Below are 17,785 nucleotides of genomic sequence, written 5' to 3'. Positions count from 1 at the left end.
ACCTCTGGCTGCCGCAGGTTACGGAGCAGGAATGTTAAACGCCCGGCTGGAGCCGCAGTTCGCCCGGGCTCAGCCCCAAAACCTATTTTTAGCCCAAATCGTCCCATAACGCCCCCCTCCCCACTCGTAGCACATGGTTGCTGGCATTTCTTTTTTGCCAGTGGGCTGCGTGGCGAGGGCCTCTGAGCATGCACAGAGTGGCTCTTGCTCAGCACTCACCTGGCCTCATATATATATATATATATATATATATATATATATATCTGCATATATATCTATATATATCTGCATATATCTATATCTATATCTATGGGGACGCGGGTGGCGCTGTGCGCTACCGTCTTTCGGTCCCAGCGCCTGCCAACCTAGCAGTTCGAAAGCACTCCCGGGTGCAAGTAGATAAATAGGGACCGCTTACTAGCGGGAAGGTAAACGGCGTTTCCGTGTGCTGCGCTGGCTCGCCAGAGCAGTGATGTCACACTGGCCACGTGACCCGGAAGTGTCTTCGGACAGCGCTGGCCCCCGGCCTCTTGAGTGAGATGGGCGCACAACCCTAGAGTCTGTCAAGACTGGCCCGTACGGGCAGGGGTACCTTTACCTTTACTTTATATCTATATCTATCTATCTATCTATCTATCTATCTATCATCTATCTATCTATCTATCATCTATCTATCTATATCTGCATTTCTATATACAAATATCTGCATATATCTATATCTATCTATCTATCTATCTATCTATCTATCTGCATTTGAAAGTTTTTGATTTGAGTTTCTAAAATCTTCTAAAAGTTTTTGATTTGAGTTTCTACTGAAACGAGGCTGCATTTTCATGTTGCGTTTTAATCTCGTTTTTAAGTTGTATTTTAATCAATTGTTTTTATATAGCTGGTGTTAGCTGCCCTGAGCACGGTCTTGGCTGGGGAGGGCGGGGTATAAATAAAAATTATTTATTTATTATGATTATTATTTAGAGGGGGAAAGACCTCTGCGATGGGGAGCCTCGACTTCCTTCCTCCAAACCAACATATCACAATTTAGGAAAGTAGGGAGGAAGAACTATTTGTTTGTTTGTTGTGTTTATCTCCCACCTTTTCCCCTCCCAGGAGCTGAAAGCGGAGTGTAAATGGTTCTTCCATTCTTCCATTCACCCCCACAACATCCCTGTGGGGCAGGTGAGGCTTATAAAGGGGATTCGAACTCAGACCCGAGTCCGGCGCTCTAACCACTGTACCTCACCACCGGCTCCCACACTACACCGCGAACTTGACTTGAGCCAAGGCCTTCCCTCTCGCCCCTCCAGAACAAACAGAGAGTTCAGTTGGTAGGCTCTTATAATCTCAGGTCTCGGGTTCGAGACGTGCGTTGGGCATAAAACTGGGCACTGGGCTAGAGACCATGGGTAGGCAAACTGAGGCACGGGGGCCGGATCCGGCCCAATCGCCTTCTCAATCCGGCCAGGAATCAGTGTGTTTTTACACGAGTCGAATGTGTCCTTTTATTTCAAATGCATCTCTGGGTTATTTGTGGGGCATAGGAATTCCTTCATTACTGTATTTCCCCCCAAAATATAGTCCGGCCTCCAACAAGGTCTGAGGGATAGCGGACCGGCCTCCTGCTGAAAAAGTCTGCTGTCCCCCAGGCTAGACGGCCCCTCCGGCTCCTTAGTGGCGCTAAGGGGAGGAGGAGGCAGGGCTCCTGAGCATGTGCAGAGTGCCTTTGAGCAAGGAAGCGCAGCTGAAGGTGCTCCCTCTCTCACGCTGCTTGCTGAATTTTTTGGACTCTTGAGGGGGGGGGGGAATATTCTTCGCCGGCCTCTGGAGTTTGGCTGCACCCAGCCAGGGCGTTGGGGGCTGAACCCCAATATAATAATAATAATAATAATAATAATAATAATAATAATAAAATTTCATTTATAACCTGCCCACTCTGGGCAGCTTCCAACGAAACACTAAAATACAATACCCCCCCCCAACAAACACTCCCCACCCCCATCCCAGGCCCAGGAACCATAGCTGTCAACGTTTCCCTATTTTTAAGGGAAATTCCCTTATTCCGGATAGGATTCCTCGCAAGGAAAGGGACAGCTATGCCCTCCAGTCCGCATCTGCGCCCCCCTCCCACAATAGAGACCCCCAGTTTTCTCCGTCCATCAGCCTCTCATCTGTCTCTCCCCCCAAAAAAATCCCCTTCCTCCCCTTTGCATCCTTTTGAAAGGGGGGGGGGGCAACCAGTCAGGCGTTGCTATGACATCCCTGCGCCATCACAGCCGCCCCCTTCTCCCCCCCCATCCATCCCCCCCACTCTCTCTCTGCGACATAGTTGGGGGGGGGGGTTAGAGAGAGAGGGAGAGGAAGGCTATTTTTAGCAGCCCTGAGCGCAGAGCCAGAATGCAAAAGAGGCAGAGGGGGAGCGCCCCCCTCCCCACGTGACGCTGACACGCGTCGCCTCCTCGTCTCCTCCACGCGCATCCCCCTTCCCTTCCCAACCTCGACTGGTCCATGCGTGACTTGGGGAAAGGATTCCCGCCCACTCCCGGCAAAAAAAATAAATGACGGGGGGGGGTCCTTTTCTGGACTGAACCCCCCCTCCCTTCCAGAAGTGCCGACGTCTCCGTTGCAGCCCCTTTGGGGTGCCAACTTGAATAAAAGAATGGGGGGGGGCAGATAACCTCTTTCTGCATAATCGATCGCAAGCTGCTTCGCATGCACGTCTTGCTCATCGATTTTTTTGGGGGGGGGGGTGGCAGGCACCGTGGGCAGAGCCAGGGGGTACAGGAGGGACAGCTGCCCCCCCCAAACCAAGAATAAAAATAGAAATAGTTAACTAACTAATTGCATCTCAGATATCTCGGTTCTGCCCCCCCCATAGATCCTGGCTAAGCCCATGCCTGGCCCCCATAAAATAATATTTTATTTGGGGAGGGGGTCGAAGGGATCTGGGGCCCCTATGAATTGGCTCCCCTGGTGCTGCGTAATAATAATATTTTTTATTTATACCCCGCCCTCCCCAGCCAAGGCCAGGCTCAGGGCGGCTTAAGGGTTGAGGGGTTTTTTTTTCGGGGGGGGGGGGAGAGAAGGATTTATGGGCGCATGGTTGGCACAAGGGAGGAGCAGAGAGCATATATGTTTTTGAGGTGGGGGTGTGAAATTAACAGGCAGGGGCAAAAGACCAGGAGGGAGGGGGGAATGGGCAGGAGATGTGGACAGGATTTCTGAATCGCAGGGGGTTTGAGCAGATGACTTTACGGTTTGGGGGCAGGACGCCTGCTTGGCGTATAGAAGGACCCAAGTTCAGCTCCCTGCCCCCCATGGCATCTCCAGTTGGGCTGGGAGAGATGTTCTTCAGCGTTGCTGCTGCCAGTCCGTGTGGACAATATTGGCTAGGTGAACTCAGGAGAAGGCTCCTGTTTCTCGGAGGACTAGAACCACGAGGAGCACAGCTCAGTGGCAGAGCAGCTGCTCAGCATGCAGAAGGAATAATAATAATAATAATAATAATAATAATAATAATAATAATAATTTATTATTTGTACCCCGCCCATCTGGCTGGGTTTCCCCAGCCACTCTGGGCGGCTTCCATAGAAACCAAAAATACACTAAAATATCACACATTAAAAACTTCCCTGAACAGGGCTGTCTTAAGATGTCTTCTAAATGTCAGGTAGTTGTTTATTTCCTGGACATCTGGTGGGAGGGTGTTCCACAGGGAGGGCGCCACCACCGAGAAGGCCCTCTGCCTGGTTCCCTGTAGCTTTGCTTCTCGCAATGAGGGAACCGCCAGAAGGCCCTCAGAGCTGGACCTCAGCATCCGGGCAGAATGATGGGGGTGGAGACGCTCCTTCAGGTCTACTGGGCCTTTGAGGCCGTTTAGGGATTTCAAGGTCAGCACCAACACTTTGAATTGTGCTCGGAAACGTACTGGGAGCCAATGTAGGTCTTTCAAGACCAGTGTTATGTGGTCTCGGCGGCCGCTCCCAGTCTCCAGTCTAGCTGCCGCATTCTGGATTAGTTGTAGTTTCCGAGTCACCTTCAAAGGTAGCCCCACGTAGAGCGCATAGCAGTAGTCCAAGCAGGAGATAACTAGAGCATGCACCACTCTGGCCAGACAGTCTGTGGGCAGGGAGGGTCTCATCCTGCGTACCAGATGGAGCTGGTAGACAGTTGCCCTGGACACAGAACTGACCTGTGCCTCCAGGGACAGCGGTGAGTCCAAAATGACTCCCAGGCTGCACACCTGGTTCTTCAGGGGCACAGTTGCCCTATTCAGGAGCAGGGAGTCCTCCACACCTGCCCGCCCCCTGTCCCCCAAAAACAGTACTTCTGTCTTGTCCTCCATTGAATACCAGTACGTTTCCGAGCACAATTCAAAGTGTTGGTGCTGAACTTGAAAACCCTAAACGGCCTCAAAGGCCCAGTAGACCTAAAGGAGCATCTCCACCCCCATCGTTCAGCCCAGACACTGAGATCCAGCGCCGAGGGCCTTCTGGTGGTTCCTTGGTTGCGAGAAGTGAGGTTACAGGGAACCAGGCAGAGGGCCTTCTTGGTGGTGGCACCCGCCCTGTGGAACGCCCTCCCTTCAGATGTGATGAAAATAAACAGCTATCTTCTCTTTAAAAGACATCTGAAGGCAGCCCTGTTTAGGGAAGTTTATAATATTTAATGCTGTACTGTTTTTAACACTCGATTGGGAGACGCCCAGAGTGGCTGGGGAAACTCAGCCAGGTGGGTGGAGTATAAATAATAAATTATTATTATTATTAGGCTGGATGACCTTTGTGGATCCCGTGACTTGCAAGGGAGAAAGGGAGGGAGGTGAAGAAGAAGAAGAAGAAGAAGAAGAAGAAGAAGAAGAAGAAGAAGAAGAAGAAGAAGAAGACAGGAGAGAAAGCGGAGGATGGATGTGGAGGAGAGGCAATTAAGGCAGAGATGGATGTAGAGCTTAGAGAGGGGAATGGCTCTGGATGGAGAGGGAGGAAGGGGGCTGCCCCATAGTGCTGCCAATCAGCCCCCCCCTGCCTCCCGCCCTCTTCCAAGCCCTTCTCCTCGCCTGCCCCCTCCAAAATCCTCCGCAGTGTCCCCCTCTGGGTTCCCCTGCGACGAAGCCACTGTTCTGCACTGTTTGCAAAAAATATATAGGTCACGTCGCTTTTGTGCAGCTGCAATGGGGGGGCCGAGGCTTCAGGACCCATTGGCTTTGGCCTGCGCAACCCCACTCCCTGCCCCCCCAAATCTCCCTAGAGATCTCTTCTTCTTCTCACCCTCCTTCCGCCTCGGCCAGGATGCCCTGCGGAGGTTTTGGGGTCACAGCTCTTCGCTGGAGGTTTCAAAGCAGTGGATCCTTTTAAGCTGCAGTTTCCGTGCCGCGCTAGTTGATCCCTGGGGGATCCCTTCCTAGGCCACGGTTCTGGGATTCCGAACTGGAAAGCCTAATGGGAGAGGAGAGGGGCCTGCGGGCGGCCGGGAGCTGTAGCCCCACATGTGCGGAGGGCACCGGGTTGGGGAAGGTCACAAGCCCCACGGCGCCCCCTGTTGGGGAGACCGGGCTTGCTCCCTGCCCTCCATTTCCCCCCTGCAGGTTTCCAGAGGGCAGTTCTGGTATGTTTGCCTCATAATACCCTACCCTCTCGGGACGCGGGTGGCGCTGTGGGTTAAAGCCTCAGCACCTAGGGCTTGCCGATCGAAAGGTCGGCGGTTCGAATCCCCGTGGCGGGGTGCGCTCCCGTTGTTCGGTCCCAGCGCCTGCCAACCTAGCAGTTTGAAAGCTCCTCCGGGTGCAAGTAGATAAATAGGGACCGCTTACCAGCGGGAAGGTAAACGGCGTTCCGTGTGATGCGCTGGCTCGCCAGATGCAGCTTGTCACGCTGGCCACGTGACCCAGAAGTGTCTGCGGACAGCGCTGGCTCCCGGCCTTTAGAGTGAGATGAGCGCACAACCCTAGAGTCTGGCAAGACTGGCCCGTACGGGCAGGGGTACCTTTACCTTTACCCTACCCTCTGGAACTCCTTGCCACTTGATGTACATTTTCGGAAGGATTTTTGCTCAGGCGTTTCAATTCGCTTTTCATTTCTTGCTGATTTTAGTCTTTTTTGAATGTTCCAAAGAGTTCCAAACAGTAAGCTTAGTGTTTTGCAAACCGCTTTGGGGTTGTTGTTCCTTTTATATAAGGAAAGGAAAAAATTGGCCGGTATGAAAATTTTATGAAAAGTGCTGAATTAAATAAACCTGGGGATTCTCAGCGCTTTGGAAATCCGAATAGGGGAGCTGCAGCAGTGGCCTTGTAGGGAATCTGTGGGGCAGAAAACGTGGGGCAGAAAGAAGGGTTCACGATCCAGATTCAAGTGAGGCGTGCCCAGGCCCTTAGTGGGCAGTTTCGGCCTCAAGGGGGCGCTGCGCATTTGGGGTGGGGTTGAGGAGCGAGGAAATAGGGCCTGCGAGGAGCACTGACCTCTCACGTTCTTGCATTTCCCGGGGTTGGACTGGATGGCCTCTGGGGGTCCCTTCCGGCCACGATTCCGTGTGCTGCCTCCAAAGTTTGCTCTCAGAGCCGGTTTGGGCAAAGGAAGTTCTATTACTCTCCGTGCCGGGAAGAATCCAATTAAAATGAGCCACGGGGCGTCTTTGAACAGCAGGCTCGGCTGACGGTGTCCAAATTTCTCCCCCTGCGGAGATGGCTAGCTGATGCGGAGGAGGACCTGCAGGCCACGTCGCATAAGGGAGAATTTGAACCCGGCACCTTATGGGGAAGGGCCGTCGTAGCTCAGTGGTAGGGCATATGCTTGGAGTGCAGAAAGTCCGATCTCTAGGCAGGGCCTGAAATCCTGGAGGGCTGTTGCTGCCAGTCAGTGTGTGTCTTCCTGATGGACCCCAGTGGTCTAACTCGCTTCCTAACTGGGGCTCGAACCCAGACATTCTGCATTCCTAGCATGTGTCCTCGTCCCCTGCTTTGGGGCAAGGGCTCCTCTAGATGAGGGGCAGCCTCACCCCACCCCAGAAGGCACCGGGGTGGATGAGGCACGGGGCACATCCAGGCCATAGCTGTCAGCTTACAGATTTGAAAATAAGGGACCAGCAGCCTCGAAAATAAGGGACCAGCAGCCTCGAAAATAAGGGATCAGCAGCCAAAATAAGGGATTTTCTGGGCACAGGTATGTTCAGCTTCTGAGCCAAAGGCAGAAAGCCCAGCCAGCTGCCAAACGAAGCCTCAAGCGGTGGTTCCCACAGCGCAGCAACCCGGCAAAGGGGATGCAGCAAGGAAAACCACCGTCACCTCTCCGCTGGGAAGCGCTGAGCAAAGGCGAGTCCCCAGGCAACGTGGCCGATTTGATTGGCACAAGGCATGCAAGCTCCACCCCCCAGTCGTTCTCAGACTCCTTATTGGGTGAGCAACGCAGCCAAGCAACACAGTTGGAGCCTCCCTCCTCCCTGGCCGGCAGGGAGGGAGGGAGAGGAGCTGCTTCCTTTGAAACCCGGGAAATTTAAGGGACATCACCAATAAGGGACAGCAGCGGGACATGGCACTAGGATAAGGGACTGTCCCGCCAAATAAGGGACAGTTGACAGCTATGATCCAGGCAGCAACCCAACAGGAAGCATCCTGGCTGTGGCTTCTGTATTGCAGGGGGTTGGATTGGATGACCACATGAGGACCCTTAGAACACGACGGTTCTGTGATAGGCCAGGTTAGTCTGCCTGGCCCAGCAGCACCTCGACTTGGGCCGATGATGGCGCTCCAGGGCTTCCTGCGGAAAGGGGAGCAGTTCTCTTCTAAGATGTGCTTCCAGATCCTTTTAACTGGAGCGAACAGGGACCAGATCTGGGATCCAGCTAAGTTACACCGGACACAAGGGAGGCGACAGCGTCTGCTACCTTTGGCCGCTGCCGCACATTGGTAGAGCACATGGCGCAAGGCAGAGCATCCTGGGAAGGGGTAGCCATTTTCTAACCGGCCTTATGCCATTTGGAGCCCTCAAGTTGTTTAGGACTACAGTTCCCATCAGCCCCTGCCAATTCCATCTGTTTTGGACTCCAACTCCCATCAGCCCCTGCCAATTCCATCTGTTTTGGACTCCAACTCCCATCAGCCCCTGCCAATTCCTTCTGTTTTGGACTCCAACTCCCATCAGCCCCTGCCAATTCCTTCTGTTTCGGACTCCAACTCCCGTCAGCCCCTTCCAATTCCTTCTGTTTTGGACTCCAACTCCCATCAGCCCCTGCCAATTCCTTCTGTTTTGGACTCCAACTCCCATCAGCCCCTGCCAATTCCTTCTGTTTTGGACTCCAACTCCCATCAGCCCCTGCCAGTTCCTTCTGTTTTGGACTCCAACTCCCATCAGCCCCTGCCAGCTCCGGCTCTTTGGGACTACAACTCCCAGCACGATAGGATTTGTAGTCCAAGGCAGTCTGCCAGCCCCAGGTTACAGAAGGCTCTTTCCAAGAATGAAGCCCCGGGCTCTTGCCCCCCATCGCAGCCCCCCAAGAGCTCAAGAAGCACACCCAGCAGCTAAATCATTTTTTTTATATATTTACAATATCATTTTCCATTTCTTGCAAGGTTTAAAAATGTGTACAGCATCTCAGCTCAGACCCCCGCCTCCCCCCAAATTGCACCCAAGTCCCTCTCCTCTCGGAGGCTGGAAGGGGGGGGGCACACAACCCACCCCAGAGGCATTGCGACCCGCCAGCTGTGTCTCGATCGTAACAAACCAACGAAATTAAAAAAAGAAAGAAAAGAGGAAGAAGAAGAAGAAGAAGAGCACCACCTTCGGAATTGTGTTTTTGATTTCAGTCGTGCCCTCTTCCATGAGAAATGGTCCTTCTTTTCTGGGGTGGGCGGCAAGAGTCCGCAAGTTCGGGGAGGGGGCCCAGATTTCGGCTGTGGGTGTGTGCGGCCCCCGAGTGCAGGAAAGAATTCGCTTTTTTTCTGCTAAACCCCCAAATCAACCCCTTCCTGGCCCAAAACCTAAAGTCTCATAAAAATAGATTTCTCTCCAGTTTGCAAGTGGGGGAACAATGGCGGCGGGAGGGGAGGCCGACCCTCCTCCTTGCGACGCCTGAGGCGAGGTTCTTGGCAGCCATTTTGGGTCGCGGCGAATGGCGGTGGGAAGGGAGGCGGCCATCTTGAACGGGCCACAAGGACGGGGCGGCAGCCATCTTGAAATGTCGGAAGGGGGCGGCGAGGACGATGGCCGTCGTCATCATAGCAAGAATAAATCCTCTGAGTCGGGTTTGCGCCGGCCTGCGAAGCCGGCGGACGGAGGCCGCGCTTGATTTTTTTTAGAAAACGAGGTGGCGGAGGCGTCGTTTCCCGGGCGGCCATCTTGAACGGCGGGAAGGAGCCGCCCCCGAGGAGGCCACGTCGGTTGGCTTTCGGAAACAAAGAGGGCCGCCTTGGATTTGGCAAACAGGAAGGAGGACAGCGTCGGAAACAAACGGAGGGGAGGCCCCGCGTGGCAAACTTTCGGTTTCGGAGCTGCCGCCACAGTTGTCGTCCCTCAGGCGGCCATGTTGGGTCGGCGGAGAACGTCTGGGCTGCCATCTTGGACCTCCAAACAAAATGGCCTGTGCTTTTCTCCGCCGGCGGACGGATCCGGGATATTGCAGTTGGCGCTTTTGGGGTGAAAAGGACAAAGGGACGAGGGTTTTTTTGGGGGGGGTGTCGGCATTTGGCAACAGTGTAAGGCGCAGACATCTCTCTTTCCAGAGGTGCGTTGGCACCCCACGTTGGAACTTCATTCCGTTCCTTGGCACAGACTTTATTTTTTTTGTGTTCACAGGAGTCCCAGGAAACTCGGTATTTGCAAAAAAAACAAGAGAACAGGCCCCCCTCTTTCCCCCCTCCCAAACAAACAAACAAACAAACCACCCTGAAAAAAATATGCTCCCCAGCCCCATCCAAGTTTGGCACAGATTTCGTTTTTATTCCCCGCCCTCCCCCGTCTATTTAATCATTTTAAATTTTTGTTTTTGTTCATTTATTTTTTTACAAAATAATTGCTTTCCTTTTTTAAAAAAATGGAGATATCTATATATATATTTATTTATATTTATAATAAATTTCTTTTATTCTTTTCTTTTTTTAAAAAAAGGAAACCAACTTGGAACGTCGCCAAGTCAAGATGGAGTCTTCAGAATGGCTTAAGAACCAAAACCGCCCTCCCCCTCCCCGCCACCGGCCTTCATCCGCTCCCCTTCGTCTTTCCTCTTTCGTCGTCGTCGTCGGAATATTCCGGAAACAATAATGGTCTCCCCACACGCCCCCCCCAACCATGAGAATGAACGCTAGAGGCACGAGAACCGAGGAAGGTAGCAGTGGGGACGGGAGAGAGAAAAGGAGGGGAAAGGAAAAATGAGAGCCAAACACCCACCCAAGAACGATGTGCTTCTGAAAACAAAAATATCACATTTCCCTTTCATGCATTGCAGGGGTTGGACTGGATGACCTCTGGGGGTCCCTTCCAAGTCTACAATCCTATTCTTCTACGATCCCCCATCTTACTGGAGCCAGCAAGCACGAGGTCGCTCTAGAAAGAGCGTGCTACGGCCGAGCAGGGGGCGAGGAATCTCCCTGGGGATCCCAGGAGATCACTGGAAGTGTGCGTGGGTGCATAGATGGGTCCATATTGCACGGCGGGGATGGGAGACGGAAGTCGGGAACGAAGGATCGCCGGGTCGGGGGGTGGCGGTGGCACGCCCTTTAGACTTCGCCCCTGCCCACTCCCATCTGAGAAAGAGCCCCCGGCCTTCCCTTCCCCTTCAACCTACACGACCCGGCCCCCAAGCAAAGAGAAAAAGGCACACACAGAAAAGGAGCGCCTTCGAAGGAAACAATAGCTGGCTCATGCAAGCTAGCCAAGCTGCGTATTACGGGGAGAGAGGCGCGCGGGGAAGAAGGCTCAGTTCTGCGGAGGTGGGCATTGATCAGGGGCAAGGTTTGATGGACAGGCGGAGCTTATGCAGGGCAAACGGGGTGGATTTGGGGGGGCAGGATCAGGCCAACGGCCCATCCTCGCAGTGGCCAACCGGATGCGAGCAGAAAGCGTTCTCCTGGTTTCCGGAAGCATCTCTGCCTCCTGTGGCAGGGAGTTCCATAGTCTAACTCGGCACTGCACGGAGAAGGGCTTTGAACATTTCGACTCGGTTTTCTGTGCTAGAGCTTCTCTCTTGAAGGGTGCTGTTTCCCGGCCTCACCCTGCTACCCCACCTGCTCCTTGGGTCGGTTGCCAACCCAGACGTAACTACAGAGAAGAAATCCAAAACTTCATTTCGCTCCAGGAGGAGAGAGGTCGGATCCCAGCCGCGTCATGCGCGGAAAACCTAGCCCAAAGAGGGAAGGAAAGGTTGGCCTTCCTGGAAGGAACAAGGGGGAAACAGGTTTGCAAAGGAGGAGGTGCCCGTCTAAACCCATCGGAACTGCCTTGTCTCTCGAATGAGGAGCAAGGGGTTGGGCTAGATGACTTTGGGGTTCCCTTCCAGCTGTCCAGTTCTGTCAACCGGAGTAGCCGCCATCCGGTAGGAAAAGGCTGCAAGTCACACACAAAAGCACACTCTGCACTTTTGCCAAACTACGTTCTTTGGAGGGTGAGAAGCGTAACTTTTAAACCTGTTTCACACCAATTTAAATTTGCAGCTCTCGACGGAACAGCTCCTTCCAAGCTGGGGCTTAACGTCGTTCGTTCCTTCACCGGCAACTGCGGCTCTGTTTTTTAAAAAAACTTGCTGGATGTTTCACAGAAAAAGGGTCGGCTCAAAAGGAAACGGGGAGGGCGAACGGGCTGGCGTTCCCGACGCCAAAAACGTCCTGCGGCTTGTGCGAAACAAAACAAAATGGCACTTGCAGAACAGCAACCCGCAGATCCTGAAATGAGGACCCACCTGGAAGCACCCACTTTGCAGAAGTTTTAGCCAGGGTGCTTCCGGGTGACCTGCGCCTTGCGCCTTGGTGCCAATTTATTTACGGAGGAACTGTTTGCAAGGAAATCGGACGGCATTGCGTCAAAGCAAGGACCCATCCTTTAATTACCCATCGTCCACACATTGTTCACTGGAAACAACTGCTGTCCCAAACTCCCCACCCCGGCTAAAACCAGAGTTTCCCTGTCCTTCAAAAATCCAGAAAGGTCACCTCTTTAAAAGCGCTCCTTGCAAGCTTTCTGTGATTTATTTATTTTTAAACGGGCATTTTTTATCTCGAACGTCAAGGCGAGGTTGCTTAAAACAGCAAATTGTGTGAAACAGGGAGAATGGTTAAAAAATCACACCCGAATGTAGGCTGCTCAGGTACGCACTGCCAGGGGCAGATCGATCGCATAAAATTTGGATTTTGTGGGCTTCACCCACACTTTCGTTTGACCCATATTTTGATCATACTGTGTCCCAACCGATCAGATTCGAGGGCTTTCCCGCTGTTCCACGGATGTGCTTTGCGGCGATCTGATCTTGCCCTCTGAACCGGATCTTATCAGATGCGCGGAAAACCCAAAATAGAGGTTTTGCTTAACCGAGCGTCAGTTGCTCTGCGGGTGCGATCGGATCTTTACGAGGCGCGGCTGCAGAATGGCGAGAGAGCCTCTCAGGACCCGGGAGAATTAACCGGTAGGCAATAAAATCAAAGCATAGGTCAAGAGAAAGTGTGGGTGGACTCCCTCACTTTCTGGCGCATTTTGCACATGACGGTAAACGCACGAGCGAGACCCCAGCGCAAGAGCCCTTTCCCTTTCTGTGGTTTCCAGCAAGTAAAATCCAGAAGCATCACGGTCTCCGTGAAGGCAGAGCACACAAATTTGCCTCCTTCTCTTTTAAAGCCGTGAGAAATGGCCGCTGTGGCAAGGAGTTCCAGAGTTTAACTCTGTGCCGCACCATGACGGGCTTTCGCCTGCCCTGAACCCTACGACACCCAGTTTCAGCGGATGCCCGTGAGTTTGTTTTTATGACATTCGTGGGGAGGAGGGGGGAAGAAATGGGTATGTTGGCACAAGACCTCCCAGCCAATGAGATCCGCGCAAAGAGTGAATTTTGCACCCATGCATGGCTGAATCCCACCCGAAAAGCAACGAAAGTTCAGAGGTTCGCAAGGAGGGTGTTCAGGAAGAGGGGGGGGAGCCTCCCCCCACCGCCATAGAAGAGGGGTTGTCGGGGGGGGGAATGATCTGGGGGGAGGTCTGGGTTCTCCGAAGCAAAAGGCAAGCGATGCTCCCCCATCCCAAAGAGACTGAAACTCTGACCCCCCACGCCCCGCAATCGCCACTCCTTCGTTTCCTTGCTCGGATCTTAGAAAATTAAAAAAAAATAAAGCCTGGAACATGCAGTGTACCTTTGCAGGTTTTCTTAACAGCTCCCCCCACCTCCCCAAATCTTGTAGTCACATCCTTCAGGGGGAAAGCAGATTTCCAGTTGTTGCATTCAAAGTTTCGCCTTGGGAACAAGCTAGTTGGCGCATGCTGGCTGCCCACCCCCCCCACCCTGCTTTGAATCCCCTCTCTCTGCGTTCCCTTCTAGATGCTCCACATCCCCACACTGTTAAGTCCCCCCCCCACCCCCAAAAAAATACCACCTAGTGATTCCGGGCAAAGCTTTAGCTCTTGCACCAAATTGGAGGGAGGTGGGGGCAGAAAATTGCCCCCTGGCGGACAAGAAAGGGTCAACGAACCCTTCTGCAAATTGTGCAAGGAAGGCACTGGGATTTTGACAAGTACCCACCCCACGGCGAAGAGGCAGGGCTCGCTCCTCGTTCCAGCAGGGCAACCCTTTTTCGGCAGCTGCGAACCAGCCATCGCTGGGACCACTGCCTTGGGGATGAACCCGCCGCTGCTTCTGCACTCTAGACACACACACCTCCAGGTCTCCTTCCCTTCTCTCTCTCCACCTCCGCCACACAGACTCGAAAAAGGAAAAATAAGGGGTGGTGGTGAAAGAAAGGGGGCAGGGTCTCTAGCAAACCTCTCTCAGCCCAGAAGGGAATTTGTCTGGGCTGACCGGCTGCTCCCTCCTCAGCAATCCAGCACTGGGAATTTGACGCTGAGTGGACCACAGGGCACCTTCATCACCCAGAGAGATGTTGCGCCAAGGCGAGCCGGCTCCTCTCTATCTTTCTCCCCTCTCTCTGACCTTTGACCCGCCCACCCCTCCTCTCCATCATCTCTCCACTGTCCGTCCGTCCATCCAAGCCGAGCCGACAGCTTTGAGTGGCGTCACCGACCCCCCTGGGGGCAGAGGGACTGCCTTCTTTTGTCAATCACAGCCATGGCGGGGACTCTCCTTCCCTACGGGTCAGACTTCCCTTATCTCCGCCCGGAAGGACAAAGGATGCCTTTGCCGCCCGGACCCAGATGGACGAGGAACGGCAGGCCAATCTTCCTCCCGGGAGTGCCGGCGAAAACCCCGGCCGCTGTTCCGCCGCCCGTCTGGAAAACAAGGGTGGGAAGGCGACACGCTTCTTTGCCTCATGCCGGAAAGAACCCCCAGCATCCCAAAAGGAAGCGAGATCGCTGGTGCTGCCCTCCTCTGCTGCCATGCCATGCCACGGGTGTCGCCAAAGGGTGTCGGGACCCAAGCAGGGTGGAGAACCGTTGCCAGCCCGTCCGTGCCGTGTGCCGTGGGGACAGGCGGGCGGACCTCTGAATCGCCCGACCCCTCCGTCTGCTAGACCCCCCTCCCCCCGCAACGTTGTACAAAAGACCCGTCCACGTGGCAGGAAAGGTGGCCCGCTCTTTGCTCGAGCGGGGCAGGCCGGGGCGGCCGAGGGGCACGGAGGGGAGGGCGACTATACGCGGGTGGTAGAGTGAGGGTGGGGCAAGGTGTTGTTGTGTCCGGTGGGAAAGGTGTTGAAAGGGTGAAGGGCCTGCATGCCCGTGATAGTGCTGGGGATCATGGTGATGGTGTTGGGGGTCATCAGGGGTACGTCGTCGGGGGCGCGCCGCAGCGCCAGGGTGTAGTCGGGGGGGCAGGCGGGGCGCAGGATCTCGTGGGGCCGCAGCGGCTCCAAGTCGTGGGCGTCGTGCTCCGAGTGCTTGATCTGCAGCGACATAATCTCCTCCTCCTGGCCGCCATGCACCAGGTCGTTGGCCGCGTTGCGCTGGGGGCTGAGCCGGCGCCCGCTGCGCAGTTCGTGGCGCTTGTCCCGCTTGTAGTACAGGGCGGCGAAGGCCAGGATGTTGAGGAAGAGGAGCGAGGCCCCCACAGCCACCGTGACACTCAGCTCGGTGGAGTAGTCTCGCGAGTCGCCCGGGAAGGGGACATAGCGCTGGGGGCGGACCACGTCGTCCTCGTCCGGCGGCAGGGTGGGGATGGGCCGGCGCGTGGTGCTGGGCCCCACGCGGGTGGTGGGCCAGCGGGTGACGTAAGGCGGGATGCGGGTGGTGGTGGAGGTGTAGGGCGGCTCGTGGAGGTTGTGAAGGTGCGGGACCAGCTCCAGCCAGAAGGCCACCTTGTTGGCGCGGTAGTTGTCTCGCACCCGGGGCTTCAGGCCGATGTGGAGGTACTGCTTGTCCTTCGTGTTGAACTTGGTCCACACAACCTCCTCAAAGCGGTTGGGCTTCGTGTGGATGAACTTGGTGTCCTGCGGCACCGGCTGGTTGGGGTCCCTGCGGAAAAGGGGAGAGGAGACGGAGATCATCATCACCGTCATCATTTGCGTTAATTAAAATGCTTTTCAAAATTATTTCATTTATAAATTTTAACAAACAAGCAAGGCAACAACATTTCAACTTTAGCAATTGATCATTCCACCTACTACTTTCACTCCCTCCCTCCTTGGTTCCCTCAAAATTTCAATTTATGTTGCTTATCATCGTTACTTTATACCATGGTTAGGCAAACTAAGACCAGGGGGCCAGATCCGGCCCAATCGCCTTCTCAATCCGGCCCGCAGACGGTCTAGGAATCAGCGTGCTTTTACATGAGTAGAATGTGTCTTTTTATTTAAAATGCATCTCTGGGTTATTTGTGGGGCGTAGGAATTCGTTCATCCCCCCCCCCCCCAAAAAAAGGTCCGGCCCCCCACAAGGTCTGAGGGACAGTGGACCGGCCCCCTGCTGAAAAAGTTTGCTGACCCCTGCTCTATGCCTTCATTTTATCTCACAATAAAAACAAAGTTCACTGTGATTTTTGCTGATGGCTGCTCTTGCAATTCGTTGCCCCCTGCAGGAGTCAGGGGACAGCTAAGCTGCCAGAGTCAAGAGGGGCTCCAGGAATTGAGAGAAGCATTGGCTGGCTTTGCGGTTTCCCCGACATTGTGATTTTTGCATAACACACATGTCCTGATTCGCAATATATTGCCAGGTTAAAAATTATGAAACCAATGTCACAATATACGCTTCAGACAACATTTTGCCTAGCCGCTCAGAGATCTGGATTATGTAAGTAAATGCTACTTTTACATCTTCACAAAACAAGGTGCGTGAGAGATGGTTATTTTTAAGTGGGAGAAAAGGAATAACAGCAGGGGGGAATCCAGTCTGCCTTAAAGCATATTGGATTATTGTTTCTAGAAGTTAAATCAGCTTCCAAGTTTTAAAGCTGCAAAGGGCGGTACTCTGCTGATCTCACCAAGGAAGAAAAAGAGCTAAGCAACCTATCTCCTCCTAGTGCATCAATCCATTCACATAATCGTCTCACCCCGTCTTGGCGAAGTTGGTCCAGTAGGTCATGACGACAGCGCTGAGCATGACGTCGTTCTTGGAGAAGTTGCAGGGGAAGAGGTCGGTGGCACCGATCATGGGCACCCCGAAGACGTAGGGGATCTCGTCCCCGTGGGCCGCGTCTGCCCACTCGGGGCGGGTGTCCGTCTGGCAGTGGTGGTAGAAGGTGTAGAAGTAGACGGGCGACTGGTATTCGGCGTGAAGCTTGGCGGTGGCCACTGCCGGCGCCACCCACTGGTGGTCGGTGAAGAGGGCCAGGAGGGTCTTGCGGCGCATCTCGCCGTTGTCCCGGTCTGCCCAGTCCGTGTACATGAACTTGATGGTCTCGCGAAGGATGTCCTTGCCCTCCGGATAGCCGTACAGGTTGTCCACGAAGTTGGAGATGGTGAAGTCGAAGTAGCTGGCCGAGATGCCGTCCTCGCTCTCCATGGAGTCCTCCACGAATTTGAGGCCCTCGCCCTGGTTGACCCCGATGAGGATGTCGTAGTTGAGGAACTCGCCCTGCTGCATCAGGATCTCTGGGTCGTCCGGGACCACGTCCCCGTCCACCACGGGACCAAAAGCGATGTGGTAGCGGGCCGGCTGGATGTCCTGGTCTACCAGCTCCCGGTAGGCCTTGCGCCTCAGGCACTCCACCGTGTCACTCGTGTCCATGTGGTCGCAGCCCACTTTGGAGGCCAGCATGCGGGTGTACTTGAGGGGCTGGTAGTTGACCGACCAGCTGGAGATGGCTGTGCCGCTCTGCGCGATGGCTTTCTGGAACAGACCTGGAAGGAAAAGGACAGTCAGCGGTCAAGAGGAGAAGGGAATGGCTGGAGAAGCCATTGGGACGTAGTATTATTCTTATTATTACAGTGGAACCTCGGTTGTCGAACGTAATCCGTTCTGGAAGACTGTTCGACTTCTGAGACGTTTGACAACCGAGGCGCAAAGTGCACACTGCAAAGTCAATGGAGAAATGGAGAAACATGCCTCTTTCTCTTTTTTGAGAAGCATTTTGTTGAATTAGGAAGCCTCTCATCACTGCCTTACTGGCATCCCACACTACACTTAAATCAGTTTATTGATTGATTGTCTTCCCCCCCTTCCCGGCATATTTTATTCCCCACCCCCTTGCTATTAAACTTACAGCAGTTGGGTGTATACCC

General features: G+C 54.0%; 1 protein-coding gene and 1 long non-coding RNA gene across 3 annotated transcripts in view; one reads left to right on the top strand and one right to left on the bottom strand.

Annotated features, from left to right (window-relative positions):
• Positions 1-17,785, top strand: part of LOC310663273 — a 297,785-nt gene that overhangs the window by 131,095 nt on the left and 148,905 nt on the right. The window lies entirely within an intron of this gene.
• Positions 13,143-17,785, bottom strand: part of NLGN2 (neuroligin 2) — a 45,201-nt gene continuing 40,558 nt past the window's right edge. For both annotated transcript variants that reach the window (XM_083410216.1, XM_083410217.1), the window contains 2 exons: positions 16,615-17,404; positions 13,143-15,581 (listed from right to left, as the gene is read on the bottom strand). In XM_083410216.1, coding sequence (XP_083266342.1) covers positions 14,762-15,581; positions 16,615-17,404 — 1,610 coding nt within the window. In that variant the 3' untranslated portion in view covers positions 13,143-14,761. The remainder of the gene's footprint in view (positions 15,582-16,614; positions 17,405-17,785) is intronic.

Source organism: Podarcis tiliguerta, assembly GCF_965153285.1.
Source record: "Podarcis tiliguerta genome assembly, chromosome: 13".
In the NCBI taxonomy this organism is placed as follows: Eukaryota; Metazoa; Chordata; class Lepidosauria; order Squamata; family Lacertidae; genus Podarcis; species Podarcis tiliguerta.
The sequence above is the reverse complement of the archived record's forward strand: the minus strand, read 5'-3'. Positions and strand labels throughout refer to the sequence as shown.